This window comes from Centruroides sculpturatus, unplaced genomic scaffold, assembly GCF_000671375.1.
Source record: "Centruroides sculpturatus isolate CEXI.00-Female unplaced genomic scaffold, Cexi_2.0 scaffold762, whole genome shotgun sequence".
Taxonomy (NCBI): Eukaryota; Metazoa; Arthropoda; class Arachnida; order Scorpiones; family Buthidae; genus Centruroides; species Centruroides sculpturatus.
In genome coordinates, this window is record NW_019384911.1 from 138,524 (window position 1) to 155,704 (window position 17,181).

Below are 17,181 nucleotides of genomic sequence, written 5' to 3' on the forward strand. Positions count from 1 at the left end.
TTAAAAATTTGTGTTTAGATTATTTTTAAAAATCATTAAAAATTTAAAATATAAAAAATATTCCTTTTATATTATTTAAAATTATTAGAATTTACATTCAAAATTGGTAATTGTAATTTTATAAATGAATTTTAAAGTGCAGTATATCATAATACAAAATACATTTCTGAACAAGAAGCAAATTGTACAATTTTTTATATATATATCATTCTTTGCTTTTTTTAAAAAAACATTTACTGCATGTACAAATTCAATACACAATACCAAGTTTTGGCCCCCTTGTTATTATTAATTCCCCATATGGTTCTTCTTGATGAAGTTCAATTGCCTGTTGCTTCTTCAAAACAAGAAACGTATAAAACTTTTGTGCAACCTAAGAAAAAAAAAAATCAAAAANACTTTTTTGAAAACATATACAACAATGGTGATTATTTACATAGCTGATGCATTGATGCAAGGTTCATTTTAATATACACTATAAAAAATGAATTTCATCAATCTATTTTGTTTTACCATGATTAGTGTAGCAATAGCTAACACTGAAAAATATTTTTGTTTTTATACTGAATGGAATTTTTTTCTATTATATTTAATCAATTTTTATTTGTTAAAAATTAAATAAATAAAACAAATTATTACACATTAACGAAAAACTACCATATTTTTTCCAACTTAAGAGTTTTAAAATGCAGAAAATTGATTGAATATAATAGATGAAAATTACTCAATTATCTGTTGTCTCTCTCTCTCATACTGTATATACTGTGATGAGTTAAGTGATTGAGTGGGGAACAAAACTAATCGTTTTACAGTAAATAACATTTTTTTTATAAAGATTATTTACAGATGGTATAAAAAAAGCAAAGAATGGAAATCAAATTGTTAAAATGAACATCAAAAATATTTATAATTTGCTTCCTGTTCAGTATAACTAAATTCATGTACATAGTACATTTTTATATATTTATCAAAATTTTATAATATATATGAAATACCTCTAATAACTTAAAAATTTGTGTTTAGATTATTTTTAAAAATCATTAAAAATTTAAAATATAAAAAATATTCCTTTTATATTATTTAAAATTATTAGAATTTACATTCAAAATTGGTAATTGTAATTTTATAAATGAATTTTAAAGTGCAGTATATCATAATACAAAATACATTTCTGAACAAGAAGCAAATTGTACAATTTTTTATATATATATCATTCTTTGCTTTTTTTAAAAAAACATTTACTGCATGTACAAATTCAATACACAATACCAAGTTTTGGCCCCCTTGTTATTATTAATTCCCCATATGGTTCTTCTTGATGAAGTTCAATTGCCTGTTGCTTCTTCAAAACAAGAAACGTATAAAACTTTTGTGCAACCTAAGAAAAAAAAAAAAATCAAAAATTGAATTAAATAATACCTGCATATACAAAATGATATACTTGAAAATGAGATTTTACATACCTGTTTACGTCTGTTGCTTTTTACAATTTCTTTAAAATTTATTTCGTGATCACATTCTAACCTATTTCTGATGATATGCATCATATGAGCTGTTCTTTTATTTAATATTCTCTCTTCAAACTGCTCATAAGTTTCATCTGCCAGCTGTTCTTCAGGCTAAATTATATACATATTTAAACTTGTATTATATAAACATATTAAAATATTTAAATTTCTTTATTTCAATTTAATAATAAACAATAATGTATTATATATAACAAACAGACAAATTTTGTCAAACCTTAGAACTCAATATAAATTTTCTGTCATGCTAAAATATTTTTATGCTGTTTTTATGCCATATTTGAATGACAGTTAATATAATTATTACTTAATCGTTACAATTCAAATTATCAGATAAATTTAATCGTCACAATTCAAATTACAGATAAATTTAACTGATTATTATTTTCATTGAAATCAGTGTTAAAATTCCAATTCTTTTAATATATGTTTTGATAATTTAAATCTAATATATCTCATACAGTAATTCTTAACATCAGTTTAGTTTAACATTGTCTGTTTGAATTTGAATTTGGTGTTCTATTTTTTGTTGTTCCAAATTCGAATGTTTAAACCTGAGGATGATCTATGGAGTAGATCGAAAATGTTAGTTTTTTAATAAAACTCCCTTGGCAAAAAATAAGGTGTTTGTTACTTAAATAATTATTTTGCCGAGTACATTTCTGTTCAATGTTCTGTTCAATAATTATTACTTAAACAAACAAAATTTTTTTAATGGTAAAAATAATATTTATACATTATCAGTTGATAAAAAATATTCAGTTTAAATGAAAAAAAATAATCATACAGTGTGAATTTATTTGCCTTTGTAAAAGTCCTATTTTATTTCTATAATATTCATAAACATATAAAATCAATTGCAAGACTATCAAAATTAAATTCATTTATAATAAAGTCTGGTTATCATAATCCCTTGGAACCTTTCTATATGAATTACAATAACTGAATGTTAACATTAAAAGGATAAGGAAAGAGTAACTTGATAAGATGCACGGTTTAAAATCCAATAAACTTTCAAGTGTAACTCCAATGTAGGTAGTTAGTAATGACCCAAATTGGCAACACTGAATAATTAGAATGGTTCATTAGTGTGGAACAGTTGTGATGTAACATTTTCCAATGGCAACAAAGTTAAAAAAAGTTGTCTCACAAAGAAGTCCAAGCACTTGTTCAATTTTTATAGGCCAGAGAGGTTACAAGTGCTGAAATCAAGCCTTACTGTGCAACTATGCAGACATGAGTGAGAATATGTGGCGAGTAGAGGAGAGATGTGATATCAAAACCCTGTCAGATATGTGCAAGAACCAGAAATTCACTCATGCCAGCAAGATTTCTTGCTTCTCATTTGTGCATGCTTTTCTTTGCGAGAACTATATCACTCACCACTAAATTCACGTCTGCATAATCACATCCTTAGTGACAGCTCATCATCCTTCTTTGCCAAGAATATGGTAGTTTAAGATATCATCATCTACTGGGAGAGACTAATGTCTTTTAAGACTTCATGAGTGTGCACTTTTGGTGGTGTTTTTGCAATATAAACATACTGTTAATGCCACTTTGTATTGAGATATGCTAGCATATTTGAAAGAATAGGAGAAAATATTCTGGATTCCTTAGCTGAGGCATTATTCTCCCATTGTCAATTCACATATGATACACTGGACTAAGGAAATGCTGCAGACATTTCAATGGAAAGTTCATCATTCTTCATACAACTCTGATCTGGCCTTTTCCAACTTTTGTATATTCTCATATTTGAAAGAACTGAATATTGTCACTGGTTTGCCACAGATGAAGTGAAAGATGTCATTGCTGGGAAGGTTGCAGTAACAGGAACAGAAATTTTTGAGAACAGACTGAACAAGCTTATTACATGATGTGATAAATGTCTAAACAGAATGAATGATCTTGCAGTTAATAAATAGTATATTTCTTGCAGATAAATCCTGTATACTTTTGTTTATGCAATGAAAGTATTTGTCTGTGTTATTGACTTTGTAAAGTTACTTTCTGATAACTCCACACAATAATTTGAAGATTTATTAATTACCATTGTTATTAATTATTAATCATTTATCTAGTGTTGTTTGTCTATGTTTCCTTGCAGTGACTGATTATGCTTTTATACGATACTATAGCATTTAAAGCACTGCTTAAAACTGATCACTTCTTTACATATTGGAACAACTGCCATTATCAGACACATGTTGCTACTGATAGTGCAAAGAATACAGCTTAAAAATGTATGACCCAGCTGAAAATTGAGTTTCATTTCTTTTGTCATCAAATTGTTCAATGTGTAAGCTTATCAAAAACATTTTCCAATTTTTTTGTTGTCATTTTCAAATTAGTTACGTAAATTGAAGTAATTTTCAAATTAGTTACGACTTCTGAAGTTATCCTATTTTTGTATACATGCAATCATTAAAATTTAATGGATTGTTCTGAGAAAAATTTAAATTCATATATGATTGCAGTAGAAACACATGTTCCACACCAATGAAAATTGTATCATTTTAGTTTATATCATTGTCATTCATTAAATCTGAAAATTTTTTACAAAAATTAATGGTAAGCAACAATAATTATTTTCATTATCATTTGATAAATCATAACATAGTGTATTGCATTTTGTAGTGTATTTTAAATAATTTTAAACTGGACCATAGCATTGGAATTAAATTGATTTTTTCAAATTTAAGTGAGAATCAAAATTCAAAAATTATTATATCTTTAATAAGATTTAGAAAAAAAATTCACTCAATAGTGTTATCCATAATGAACATTTTCCATTAAAAAGTAAATATACTAATTTTGTCAAAAGCCTAAATTCAAAGACTGACAAAATTGGATAAATTACAATTATATTATATGGAGCAGTAACAGCAACAACTTACAAATTTAAATTTCAAATTTGAGAGAATAGGGCAAATTATTAGAAGAAAACACACTCATTATGAAAAATGCTGTGTTAAAAGAAATTTTATAATTTAATAAAGCTTGCATAGATTTAAGGAAAAATTAATTTTTTTATTTCTTCTTCCATTTTGATGGATTAGTTATATTTAAAAAATACTGAAAACTTACAAAAAATACAATTTTCTAATATTTTTTAAATAAGGTAAATGCACCGGTAGTGGACACTGCACGAATAGTGGACACTTTAAACTTCAAATATGATTAATAAGGTTGTAGATGGCTTCACTGTTCAAACATACAAATCATTCAGTAAACAGAAGTTCTGTCTATTGAATGCTTTGTATGTTTGAACAGTGAAGCCATCTACAACCTTACTACTCATATTCGAAATTCAAAGTGTCCACTACCGGTGCGTTTACCTTACAGTATTTTATTATACACTTTAAATAAAAAAAAATGAATCCAATAAAAATAGTTACTTTAGTATTCATTAGGAAAATTATTTCAATTGTAAAGATTAATTCAGATTTATTATTGCTACTTACTGGACCAACACTTGCAGGTGCACCATAGTCTTCATCATCATCAATCATTGTCGGCTTGTGATTTAATTCAATTTCCTGTTGGACATTCTGTTTTGGATTCTGTTCCTGTTCTTTCATAATTACATTTGACTGTACAGGTTCCAGATCTGGCACTGGAGGTGGAGGCATAATTGGTTCTTCTACCAATGGCAGTGAATGAAGTTGTTGTTGTTCAACTTGAGGAGGAAACTTGAAAAAAATTTTAATTATAATTTACTTGGAAACAAAATAAAACATATCTCTTATTAGAAAAAATTTAAAATCTCTAAAATCTTTAAAATTTTAAATTTCTACAAAGAACTTTTGTGTGATTAAAATTATATGACTAAAACTCAGCTTTTGTAGAAAATGAATTTTTTGTTTAATTTTTAAGGCTATCATTAAAGGAAATAAATTCTTCTTAGTTTTTGTTTACAAATGATAAAAAGTAATAAACAAAAATAATAATTTTTATTGTAATTGTTTTATAAACTATAGTGTTTAAGCCACTGCCTGAAAAAAGATGATCTTTTTACTAATGAAATTTATTTAAAACAACTGCTTTTAATCATTTTGATCAGTCATTTTCAGGTTCCAAATAAAATTAAACAGATTCTATATTCTACAACATATAATGCATGTAATTGAACATGCCCTATGTTTGAAATTTAAAATTTAATGAATTAAGCCACAGTAGAAATATAAACCCTAAAAAAGCAGTTTAAGAAAAAATTATTAAATACATATAAAATTATAATATTTTTCATTCTTGATTCAGTTTTTTTTTACTGAAATTGAATTTTGTAACCCGCAATTCAGTATTCAAAAAAGAACAAATGTTTTTTGGCTAATACTTTTACAGTATTTATTACATTTTTCATTATTAGAAGTGATTTTTAAAAATTTTAATCTATCAACTTGTTTTTTTTAGTCAAATATAATCTAACTTCTTATTCATAAAAATATATTGTTCTGACAGTAATCAAATATAGATTTTCATTTAAAAAATGATCATCATAGATTTTATAATTTTTCTATAAAATTATATTTATTCATAAAAATTTACTTTCAGACATCATCTTTCATAATTCATGTGATTGGTTATAAAACCACTTTTTCTCTGCATTTCAATATCAAATCTATTGACTGAGGAAATTATGTTTGTAATAGTTTTTTGTAATTATGTATATTGTAATTACACATTCATATTTTTGAATTTTATTCATTTATTATTAAATAAAATTCATTAAAAATACTGATTAAATTATATTTTTAAAAGCATGAAATAATAGTTACTGATAATTAAAGCCTATTATTGACTAAATAATGCAGCAGTAAACCATTATTGATACACTAGTAAATAAAAATTTTAAAATTACAGTCAAATCTAATTAATTCAAATTATCAGATAAATTTAACTGATTATTATTTTCATTGAAATCAGTGTTAAAATTCCAATTCTTTTAATATACGTTTTGATAATTTAAATCTAATATATCTCATACAGTAATTCCCAAATTATGTGAAAATTACATTTTAAGAATTATGAATTTCAAAATTTTGCATAATTTAAGCAATCTATTATGGCATTTACTATTAATTGTACCATTTCAACTAATAGTAAATGCCATAATAGAATTCTGCAAATGTGAACTTACCCTATTAACCAACTATATCAGTATGACATATCCCATTATTCATATGAATAATGGAATATGCTATATTAATAAACAGTTTTAATTTGTATTCACTTAACATCGATAAAATAAAAATAATTTGGATAAGCTAAAATTAACCTCCATATATACATGATACATGTGATGGACTCTACAGAATATGTATGTATATAAGTGGTCTGTTAAAAAAGTTCCAGAATATTTCAAGCAGCATGTCAATGTGATCTAGCAACAATATGTGGTCATGTGCATTGGGTAGCAATGATCTTCCTTTATAACTGGTCAGTTGCATCTTTTCTGATGTGATTAGTTTTCATGCTATGGAGTTTTGTTTATGTATGTGTAGATCAACATCAAATTTTGCTGCAAACTTGAGAAAACATTTATGGAGACCCATGAAATGTTGAAGCAGGTTTACAGCAATAAGTGTCTTAATCATACACAGTGTTACAAGTGGTCAAGAGTAAAAATCATGTGAGTTTTTTTTAGGCATTGTGCATCTTGAATTCTCACCAGATGGTGAATCACAGTTATTATCTGGAAGTGTTAAGGCACCTAGTGTTAGAAAGAAAAGGCCTAAACTCTGGAAGAAACTTGTGGATCATGCCTCATGACAATGTGCCACTGCATTTGTTTCTGCTGTTTTGTGACTTCTTGGCTAAAATGAAACACCTGCACTTCTCCACCTATCCTACTCATCTGACCCTCACTCCTGCAAGCTTTTTCCTATTCCCTACGCTGAAATCTACTTTGAAAGAACATAAATTTCAGATAATTGAAGACATCAAAAAAAATTCGAAGGAGCATCCACAAGTAATTCCAAAAAACATTTACTAGATGTGCTTCCAGAAATGACAGCACCATTTGCAGCAATATATTGAGAGAGGAGAGTGCTTTAAAGAAGATAAGGAAAACTAATTGAAGGCATGTCCAAAAAGTGAAGAAAAAATAAGTTATGTAACTTTTTTAACAGACCACATATATGCTTTTTTAAGTTGGTCTCATTGTAGTACACTTGTATATTTACTGACAAACATACACCTTACAGCAGTTTGAGACATCTCAACAGATCTAGAAAACTTTTCCATATGGTTTTCATAAGTCTTGCAAAATTTAACCTAGAATTTTCTAGCATAAAGACAAACTTGGTGTCTAGTCATCATTCACACTCACTGTCTCCTTATGAATTGCAGGAGTTATTTAACACAACAGAATTGTAAAAAGAAAATATTGCCTAGTTTATTAAGAAATATGAGTTAAAAAATGATAGATTATTTTTTTTAATATAAATGTTACATTTTTAGGCATAGAATCAGGGAAGCCTGTTCCAATTGGCTTATAGAATTGAGATTGGTTGATTTTGATTAAACTTTGTCAATTTACAGGAGATGTGGAAATTAAAAATGTAATAAAAATCAGGGTCCATAATTTCATTTGAGATACAAAGTTGCTAGCATGAATGTGTACAATTTTTAAAAATTCTTCTTTATGCTAGTGATTGTTGTAGATGGTTCCCATGAAACATTATTATTGACTCAATTCTTAGTTCATGTTTAGACAAAAAACAAACTGTGCTTACTTAAAAAACTAACTCACTCTGGAAGGAGAAGAAGCTGTCAGTAAACCCACTCATCAAAGGGCTAATAGCAAAGGTTTTCTAAAAAGGGATTAATTCTTAAAAACATGAGAACAGACAAATAAAGCAAGATGTAAATTAAGAAAGAAGAAAGAGTGTGCTAAAGGGCTGAATTGAAATGAAGGGCTGATTCAAACAGATAAAAAGAGAAAATTGTTAGACTTAACATCAGTTTAGTTTAACAGTTCTATGTTTAAAAGTTTTCAATCTTAAGTAAAAATTTTGCTGTAAATTAAAAATATAAATTAGTCATGAAAACTTCTGTCAATTTGTCAGTGACTATGTGGATCTTCCCTGAAGCCTGTATATCAAGTTGAAGAATTTATTCCACAAGATGATCAATTATAACAAAATTTCAAACAGTTGGTAACCCAAAACAATGTGTCATATATAAATGCTACCATTAATGTAATTAAATGTTAACCAAAGAAAGTAACTGTGCTATGGAATAATTTTGAGTCACAAATAATTTTAAACAATGGATACTGATTTTTCTTTAGTATTATTTTAAAATCATGTAATTTGAGAATCCCTATATTTTGAAAATGAAACTCGAAAAAAGAAAAAGCATGTAGTTAACTGACTTATAGAATGTTTATTTTAAGAATTTCCTGAAATGTACTTGTTCTATAAATCCCTGGGTAAAATCATCACATTTCACAATTTTAATAACATTAATCTGAAGAGTAAATTATTTAGTTAATTTTTATGATGTATAATCATTGAATGTACATAAATTTAAAAAGTTGAAGTGATTAAAAAAGTGAAAAAGAAAGTAAAAAGAAAATTAGATGCTGCCAAATAATATGGAATACTGCCAAACACTAGAAACTTGCTGAAAATTAATTTAATTTTCAAAACTGAATACTTCAAAATTTCTGGATTTCAATGGTGTTTGAATTAAAAACATATGATTTATCATAAGGCTTTAAATAAAATATCTTACTAAATCTACAGGTTCTTCTTGTTCTTGTAAGGGTGGGATTTGCATGGGTAGTGAAACTTGGTCTGAAACTATATCAATTGGATTGAAAGTTGTCTCCGGAAGTTTAGAAAGACTGTGCGTCAATGACATATCTTGTTTACTATATTCTAATCTAGGTATTTCTTCTTCTGGGTGAGCATCCCTTTTTCGTTTTCTTGCTAAACCTTAAAAATAAAAATTATCATCTTAAAATTATTTTAATTAATTAACTATTTTTATTTAAAAAATATACCTCCAGTATAAATTTATTTTTCATAGAATTTCCTAATGACAGAACAATTTTAAGTAAGAAAAATAAAGATTAAATTTACTATAAATTTAGATCATAGTGTTTAGTATCAAAACAAAAAAAAACTACAAGAAAAAAATAGCAGTTATAACCATAATTGCAGAGTAATGCTTTAATACCTGATAGTTCTTCTTCTCGTGCTTGTTCTGCTTCTGCATCTAATTCCATCTTATCTTCTTCTACTCCAAATTCTTCATTATCTACAGCTTTTGTAGTTAAATGCCTTTGATAAAGCTAAAAAAAAAAAAAAAAAAAAAAAAACTGAAAGAACACATAGCAGATCTTAAATACAATAGAATAAATTCTGCATTTTACGAACATTGTACTATAAACAACTGTAATATAGATAAAGATAACGTAGAAATACTGCATAAAGAAAAATTAACGTACAACAGAAAGTTTAAAGAAACCATAGAAATCATGAAAAGTAAAGACAGTATAAATAAAAACTTAAGTCTTAAAATAAACGAAAACTGGATTAATATATTATAAATAATATTTTTATAATAATATTTTTTTCTTNGATCAGAAATAGTGTCATCTTTGCAACTTTTTTCTTTAATTCTTAAAATTAAGTAATAATGCTTAAAAATAAAAAAGCCAGAAATTTTAAAAAATAAATACCTTAATTAAAGCTAAATTGAGCTTAAACTTCATATCCAAAGTTCAGAATAAATTGTTTCTTTTCTGAAGTTTGGATCTGAAGCTGAAGCAAGTTTGTAAATGTTTACCTTAGAAATTACAAACTGATGATTTCAAAAATTATTTTTAATAACTATAAAATGTTCCTACAGTCTCCTAAAACTAGTAAATATTTATGTTCTACAGATAACGTCTATGAAATTTACAAATACATTTTCGAAATACACCTATCCCTCTTTTTTGTGCAGTGGATATGTTCCAAGGAATGTCACATAAAACAAAAATCATGTAAAAAAGTACAGTACATTCATCCCATAAAAAAATGCTTGACAGGATCCAGAACTTCAATGGAATAAAAAAATAAGCAATTTACAAAGAAACACGAGCTTGTTTATTTTGTAAATTGCTTTTTTTTTATTTATTCTATCATCATTTATCATTAACATAATTTCTGCATAAATATAGTAAACACAAAACATCATAGGAAATATAAAATCAACATACAGTAAATATTCTCTTACAAGCATATAGTACTGTACTAAGCTTAAAAAAATAAATGAACTCTTGATTTTAGCAAAAAGAGTAACTTTTTAACAATAATACAATTTTAGCAAAAAGTTAAATTTAAAAATTTTCAAATAAACCATTTTTCCCGTGTAAAAAAATTTATCATACAAAAAGATGATTAGTTTTGTCAACTGCATTATTTCAAAATCATGTAAAAATAAATTGCATAAAAAGAGGGATAGAAATATACATTTCAAATCTTCTAATATTTCTCTTCAGATTTTTTAAATCAAAACTAATAAGATTTTCAAATTTTAAATTTTATTTTTTTTAAATATTTTTTAATATTATCACTATTTTATATAAATTTTAAAAACCATTAGAAAAACAGAGAGAAATAAGTTGTATATTTTCAAAATATAATTTAATTTTCTCAATAAAGGCCCATGTTTTAAATAGAATCTTTGTATTGCTTTTCCAGAATATAAAACATTTATTAACTTCAGAAAAGTATAGATTATGTAAAAGATTAATCTAAAAATTTTTTAATTGTAAAATATGGTAAAACGTATCTAAAAAGCCAAATAAATCAAAAACCCCATTTAAATCTAAACAGAAAAACTTCTTTAGAACAAAGCAAATCTCTATGTTAAATTTTACTGTAAACCAGAAACCTGTCCAACTTCAAAACAAGAGGTTTTCAGGTATGAAGAATGTAACTTAACCTAAATGAAACAAAAAAATTAAGATCCCACTTGTTCTGAACAAATAAGTAAAATCATCTCCAGATATAATGATCCCACAGAGCATGATAAATTGTATTCAAAGAATTACTTGCATCTTTACAGAAAAATGAAAGTCATTTGATGAAAAAACATACACACACAAGGCCTTAGCATCGACATCCATAAAAACTGGCTTCAATTATTAAAATAAAATAGAATGTTTATACAGTCGCAGGCGAGGCTGTGTGCAACACTCGGAGAAGGGTAAGGTTACAAATTACGAGGCATGCGGGGGAGTCCGTCAAGTCGGGAAAAGAGGGGAGGGGAAGGGAGCGGGAAGTACGGACACACAAGTCACAACTATCGACGTAACAGACTGAAGAGGGGCGAAAGCCCGAAACGCGTTTCTGTAAGAAGTAAATGTAGGTGATGGAATTATTTGCCAAGTGTCTATAAATGCACCAAGTCGTGACATAGAATCAGAAGTCTACATTACTATTAGTCTTTGTTGGAATTAACTAGAAGCAGAATTGAGATTCCAAAAACAAGCAATGAAGGTAATTCATTGAAAACAATAAGAATAAGGTAACATGATTTGTTGCCAATTTCCTTGTACAGAGCAGTTAGTAACTAATACCAAGTTGATTAAAATTGTTGGTAATTACAGAAATTGATGATAATGATTAATTAGAGTATTAAAATTTCTAGAGAATTCAGATCACAAAATAACTTGGTCTCTGTATTACTGTAATGTGATTTGAATTTCTGATGGCAACGTAAGACACTAGTTCTTGGCTCTCAAATTGGTTCATTTGCTGTCATATGGGTCCATAAGGATCTATTCAAATACATAACACAATTTCTTGGAAACAATAAGAACTTTTTAGAATTGAATGGTTTTCAATTATTGCATTTGAGTATTTCCATCTTTAGTAGAAATCATTTTGAATTAAACCTAATAATAATTTTTTTAAGTACAAAAGTGATTTATTATAAAAAACGAACATAGCTGTGTGACATTTATCTGATGCAGTTTAAAGATTAAAAACAAAAAAGCACTAAAATCTGTTCAAGACAGAAACCTGCCAAAAAGTAAGAAAATCTGGATGGTACAATTCTATTTTACAGATTTACTGTATTACATTTTACAGACATAGTTCTAAGATTTTTTAAAAATCATAATACAAACTATCAAATTACTATTGAAATAAATGTTTTGATTATTGTACAGATATAACTTTTATGATAGTAAAATACAAAATAGAGAATAAAACCTAATTGCAAAAACTTACAAAAGAAATTATAGACAATTATTTAAATATATTACTGCTAAATTTAAATTTATTTACTTTTGATAATGCTCTTGATAATATAGGATGACCCGAAAGTGCAAATAACTTTTCAACTCCACCAGTTTCTTTCCAATGCATTAATCTTTTAGTTGGAGGAGCAAGATCTAATGTGGTTACAATATCACTAGTATCTGATAACTGAGATTTCATTTCTTCCCCAGAAATATTCTTAACTTCATCCACAATAAGTTTACGTTTACGTTTTGTTTTGGTCTTTTCTGTGCCTAAAATAAAGAAAGAAAAAAAACATTGTAAATTAACATATCAAATTTATCAATTGGTATAAAAATGATTGTTTTATAACATGTTCCATACTAAACATGATATGATTTTTTAAAATTTATTAGTAATAAAATATATTTTTAAAAATTTAAAGCAATAAAAAAAGTTTTTTCAAATACTGTCCAAACCAGGAACACACTTAATAGTGTCAATCTTTCTTTTAAAACTACCTTAAAGTATTAATTTCCTTTATAAGTTGATAAATCATTGACTATATAATAAAAATTGCAACAACACTTGAAAAACAAAAGATACTATACAAAATCATTTTTCTCAATTCCTATTATTATACTAGAACACATTAGATATTGAAAGCAAGATAAGTAATTAAGACTATAAATAGTGAAAATTCTGATGTTATTGACAGACTTGAAAATGTCATGCTAAAACAATTAAAAATTGTATGAGTTAAAGATTTATTAATTAACATATAATTTATCAAGTTTTGTTTGTCTGCTACTTAATAATAGCTAGTGTATAATTGAAAAAGAAATTTCAGCAATTTAAACAACTGTACTGTGAAAAAATAATGATAAAAACAATAAATGATTAACACTGAACACTTAATGTGTAGGTAAGACTTATAATGATAGCAAGTATCAGTGAAATGTTTAGACTGACAGTGTATGAAAAAAAAACTTAAAAATGCCTATTTACCTGATGACAATATTCACGATTAATCTATATACTACTAAAAGTCTGAGAACATTTGGTTGGTTGTAATTAAATACAGAAAATACCACATTTTTAACAGGGATGCACAACCTTTTGTGAAGAAGGGCCAAATTAGGATTAAGTTTACTGACTGGGGACCGGACCTCCAAGCGATTAATGCGATGGCTGAGATTGGATGCTGGCAGAAATCTTCTTGATGTCTGGTGTAATGGCAGATGTTGAAACAACCAGCAGATTTTCCAAATTCTTGTTGGTTAACCTGTTCCGTGTTTTGCACTTGTTTAAATTCATAAGCGAAAACGCTTGTTCNGCCCGCAAAACGCGCATTTTAACAAAAATCTATAAGCGCGCGTTTGTGTGTACGGCTACGTAGAACTCTTGGTTCTTTAAAACGCGCGTTGAAAAACGCCTAGTGTGTACAGGCTCTTAGACTTAAAATATTCTATATCTAAACCAGAAAGTGTTAGCTAGAAATAGACTTATTTATAGAACAACCCCCCATTTCTCACCTCAGGGAAAGTCATAAAACAGTTGGGTGCTAATGACTGTGAAAGGGAAAAAGTTCTACACTTAGAAACTTCGAAAGAAGGGATTTATCCTGTACCATCCGCGGGCCGCATAAACATTGATAGGGGGCCGTATGTGGCCCGCGGGCCGCAGGTTGTGCACCCCTGTTTTTAAGAATCCTATACTTCAAATGAAAATAGAAAAAATTAAAATTTTGTTAAAATTGGGTGATGGATTACAGAGTTTTTGCCATGTTTTCTGTGATGACATCACTTTTTAAAGTTGTCAATTACTGTCCCATAACTATACTTAAATTGTACAATAGGTTAATTTCAGTGCAATATTGAAATTATCTTGCTTTCTCTATAGCTTCTGAGTACTAGGCAACCCAATGGGTTGTGGGTAGAGTAGTAGATAACTATAAATTTGGTATAATTTAGATAGATGCAATTATTTAAAAATATAATATTTAAATAGATAATTATTTAAAATTTATTATTTATATACATAAAACAGAATGACAGTCCATCTGTTCTCTATACACTTCTAAATCCTTTGACAGATATGCACCTGTATTTTACTGACCTTCCTCTGGAGAAGTACAAATTGAATGTCAGTTGCATTCAAATAAAACAAAAAATTTTAAAAATATTCTATAATAAATATTTCAAATGTTGATAGGCAGACTTTTGAAGTTAGAAATAAATGAAAATATAAAGTAGAACATATTTAAAAATAATCATTATGGGTAATGCTCATACTCAACTATTATATAAACTACATAAATATTTTATTTTCAAAGATATTTATTTATTGTAATTTTAACTGAGCATGACATAACAATTAGCATATAAATAATAATATATTTATTTGTAAAACTGTCTGAAAGTTTTAGACAATCACTTCAATAGAGGTAAGCTATGCTAAAATGACTACCTAAAAAACTGTTACTGTATAAAATTGACCTTTACATATATTAGAAATGCCAATTAAATAAAATACAGAGGCACTTTGGTACTTGAATTTAATTCATTCCAGAAGGCTATTAAAGAACCCAAACAAATTTTTCCTGTAAGAAATAACAAATTAGATTAATTCATTCTAGACCATCCCAAAATACACTTATAAAAGCATTTTAACTAGAATTTAACAAGAAGTTTACAAGCTTAGTATTCACAAACCCCCATATGCAATAGAGTGGCAAAATATGCCTATTAATTTTATTGAGCTGAACTAAAAGTTTTTGTATACTTTTAACAGTTGTTGTTACTTAAATATGTGTGATTTAAATTATAATACTTGTAAAATTTAACATTTTATTGCTAATTTGAAATTGTATTATTTGTTTAGAAGCTTATTTTAAGCATTTTACTTCACATTTTATTTGAATAAAATCAAGTTGAAACATCAGCAGATAAAATGCATTTCTGGAATATTATGCTTTATGAATTTCAGAAAGGATATAATGCTGTACAAATTTTAAAAATATTCATAATGTGTATGAGGAAGATGCACCTAATGTAGTTTTAAAAGTTCCATTCTGGAAATTTTGATCTAAAAGACACAACAGAAGGGTACTCAAAAGCTGTCAACAAAGAAAAATTGTGGAAAGAAATTGTTAAAAATCAACAAATAACTCGTGAACTTACAACAAATGTTAATGTGTCACAAATATTTAAAGATAGGTAACTGTAGGGTTTCATTCTATTTTTAAATCAGTAACTCATTTTTATCATAGAAACTTTTTTTATGGATGACAAAATTAAAGTTAAAAATAAAATTATTTGTTATTAACTGAAAATTTGGTTGTGTACAGAGCAATTTTTCCTCCCTGAACATGTGTTTGAATATCAAATTGTTCAAGTTCATGTGAGGCCAGCCGATTAGGGGTGAGGTGTTTTCGACAGCCGAGCGGTCAATTCTGTCATGTGGGCGCGGAATGACTCACCGAGACAGGTTTACCATATAAAACCGTTTAATAATATACATAAATCGTTCTTACAACAATCTAATGCGGGCAAGAGCTTATCCCCCGTTGGGTTTCTGTCACAGTTCCTACTAATCGGATAGTTCGAATGTTCGATTGGTCCCTGGGAAGCTTTCGGCACTGTGGACGCAGAGAACGATGGCTCCGGGGCACGCACCAACACTTGTAGCGATGTCCTCGGTTGACAAGTCGAACCTCGACGATTCTGGACGTGACCTCGACGATCCTAGAGTGGACGGGTTGGCAAAACCAGTTCCTAGGTCGTCGGAAGAGCCTTCGTTGCGTCTCGCGTCTCGGTTGGGAGCACCAAATCCCGACAGGTGAGCTCTATACACCAAAACCAAAGACTCCATAAAGTTCCCGAAAACGCGGTTTTATCAATTTTTCCACCGCGGTCGCCTCTCCATTGGTCTCTCCTCGTCACATGGTGACAATTCGAAACTCCAGGAAGGGCGCGGGAGAGGTCAACGTCGCGTTGGTACACGACTCCTCTCCAACCTCGTTTTCCTCGACTTTACTCTATCTATTGTTTAAAATCTTTTAACAAGACAAAAGGTTCATTGTTTAAATCCGATCTTTAAGTTCGCTCTTTCACACTACGAAACTTGACTCATTTAAAAAGTCGTTAATGGCCTGCTTTCGGACCCCGTTTGGGTCCTCACATTCAGAGCAATTTGAGTATGAGATACCACTGTAATTAGAAACTTCTATATACTGTATACCTTTCTTAACTTCAAAATTACAGCTACCTTTTAGTGATGATTTCAGTTTTGGAAACAAGAAATCCATGGGAACCAAGACTATAGAATATGATTTATAAAATTTCTTCTTGCAAGAGAAACTTTAAATGTTGTGCACAAAAACATGCCACACACAGGTAATTAAGTACATTGTTCTGTAAACTGTG

The 17,181-nt window shown here is 27.9% G+C and overlaps 1 protein-coding gene across 1 annotated transcript in view; it reads right to left on the bottom strand.

Annotated features, from left to right (window-relative positions):
• Positions 1-1,116: 1,116 nt before the first annotated feature.
• LOC111631648 (double-strand-break repair protein rad21 homolog) overlaps positions 1,117-17,181 on the bottom strand; it is a 29,241-nt gene continuing 13,176 nt past the window's right edge. The window contains exons 7-12 of the mRNA XM_023375947.1: positions 12,821-13,047; positions 9,717-9,831; positions 9,270-9,472; positions 4,994-5,221; positions 1,464-1,619; positions 1,117-1,378 (exon numbers count right to left, since the gene is read on the bottom strand). Of these exons, the coding sequence (XP_023231715.1) occupies positions 1,256-1,378; positions 1,464-1,619; positions 4,994-5,221; positions 9,270-9,472; positions 9,717-9,831; positions 12,821-13,047 (1,052 nt within the window). The 3' untranslated portion in view covers positions 1,117-1,255. The remainder of the gene's footprint in view (positions 1,379-1,463; positions 1,620-4,993; positions 5,222-9,269; positions 9,473-9,716; positions 9,832-12,820; positions 13,048-17,181) is intronic.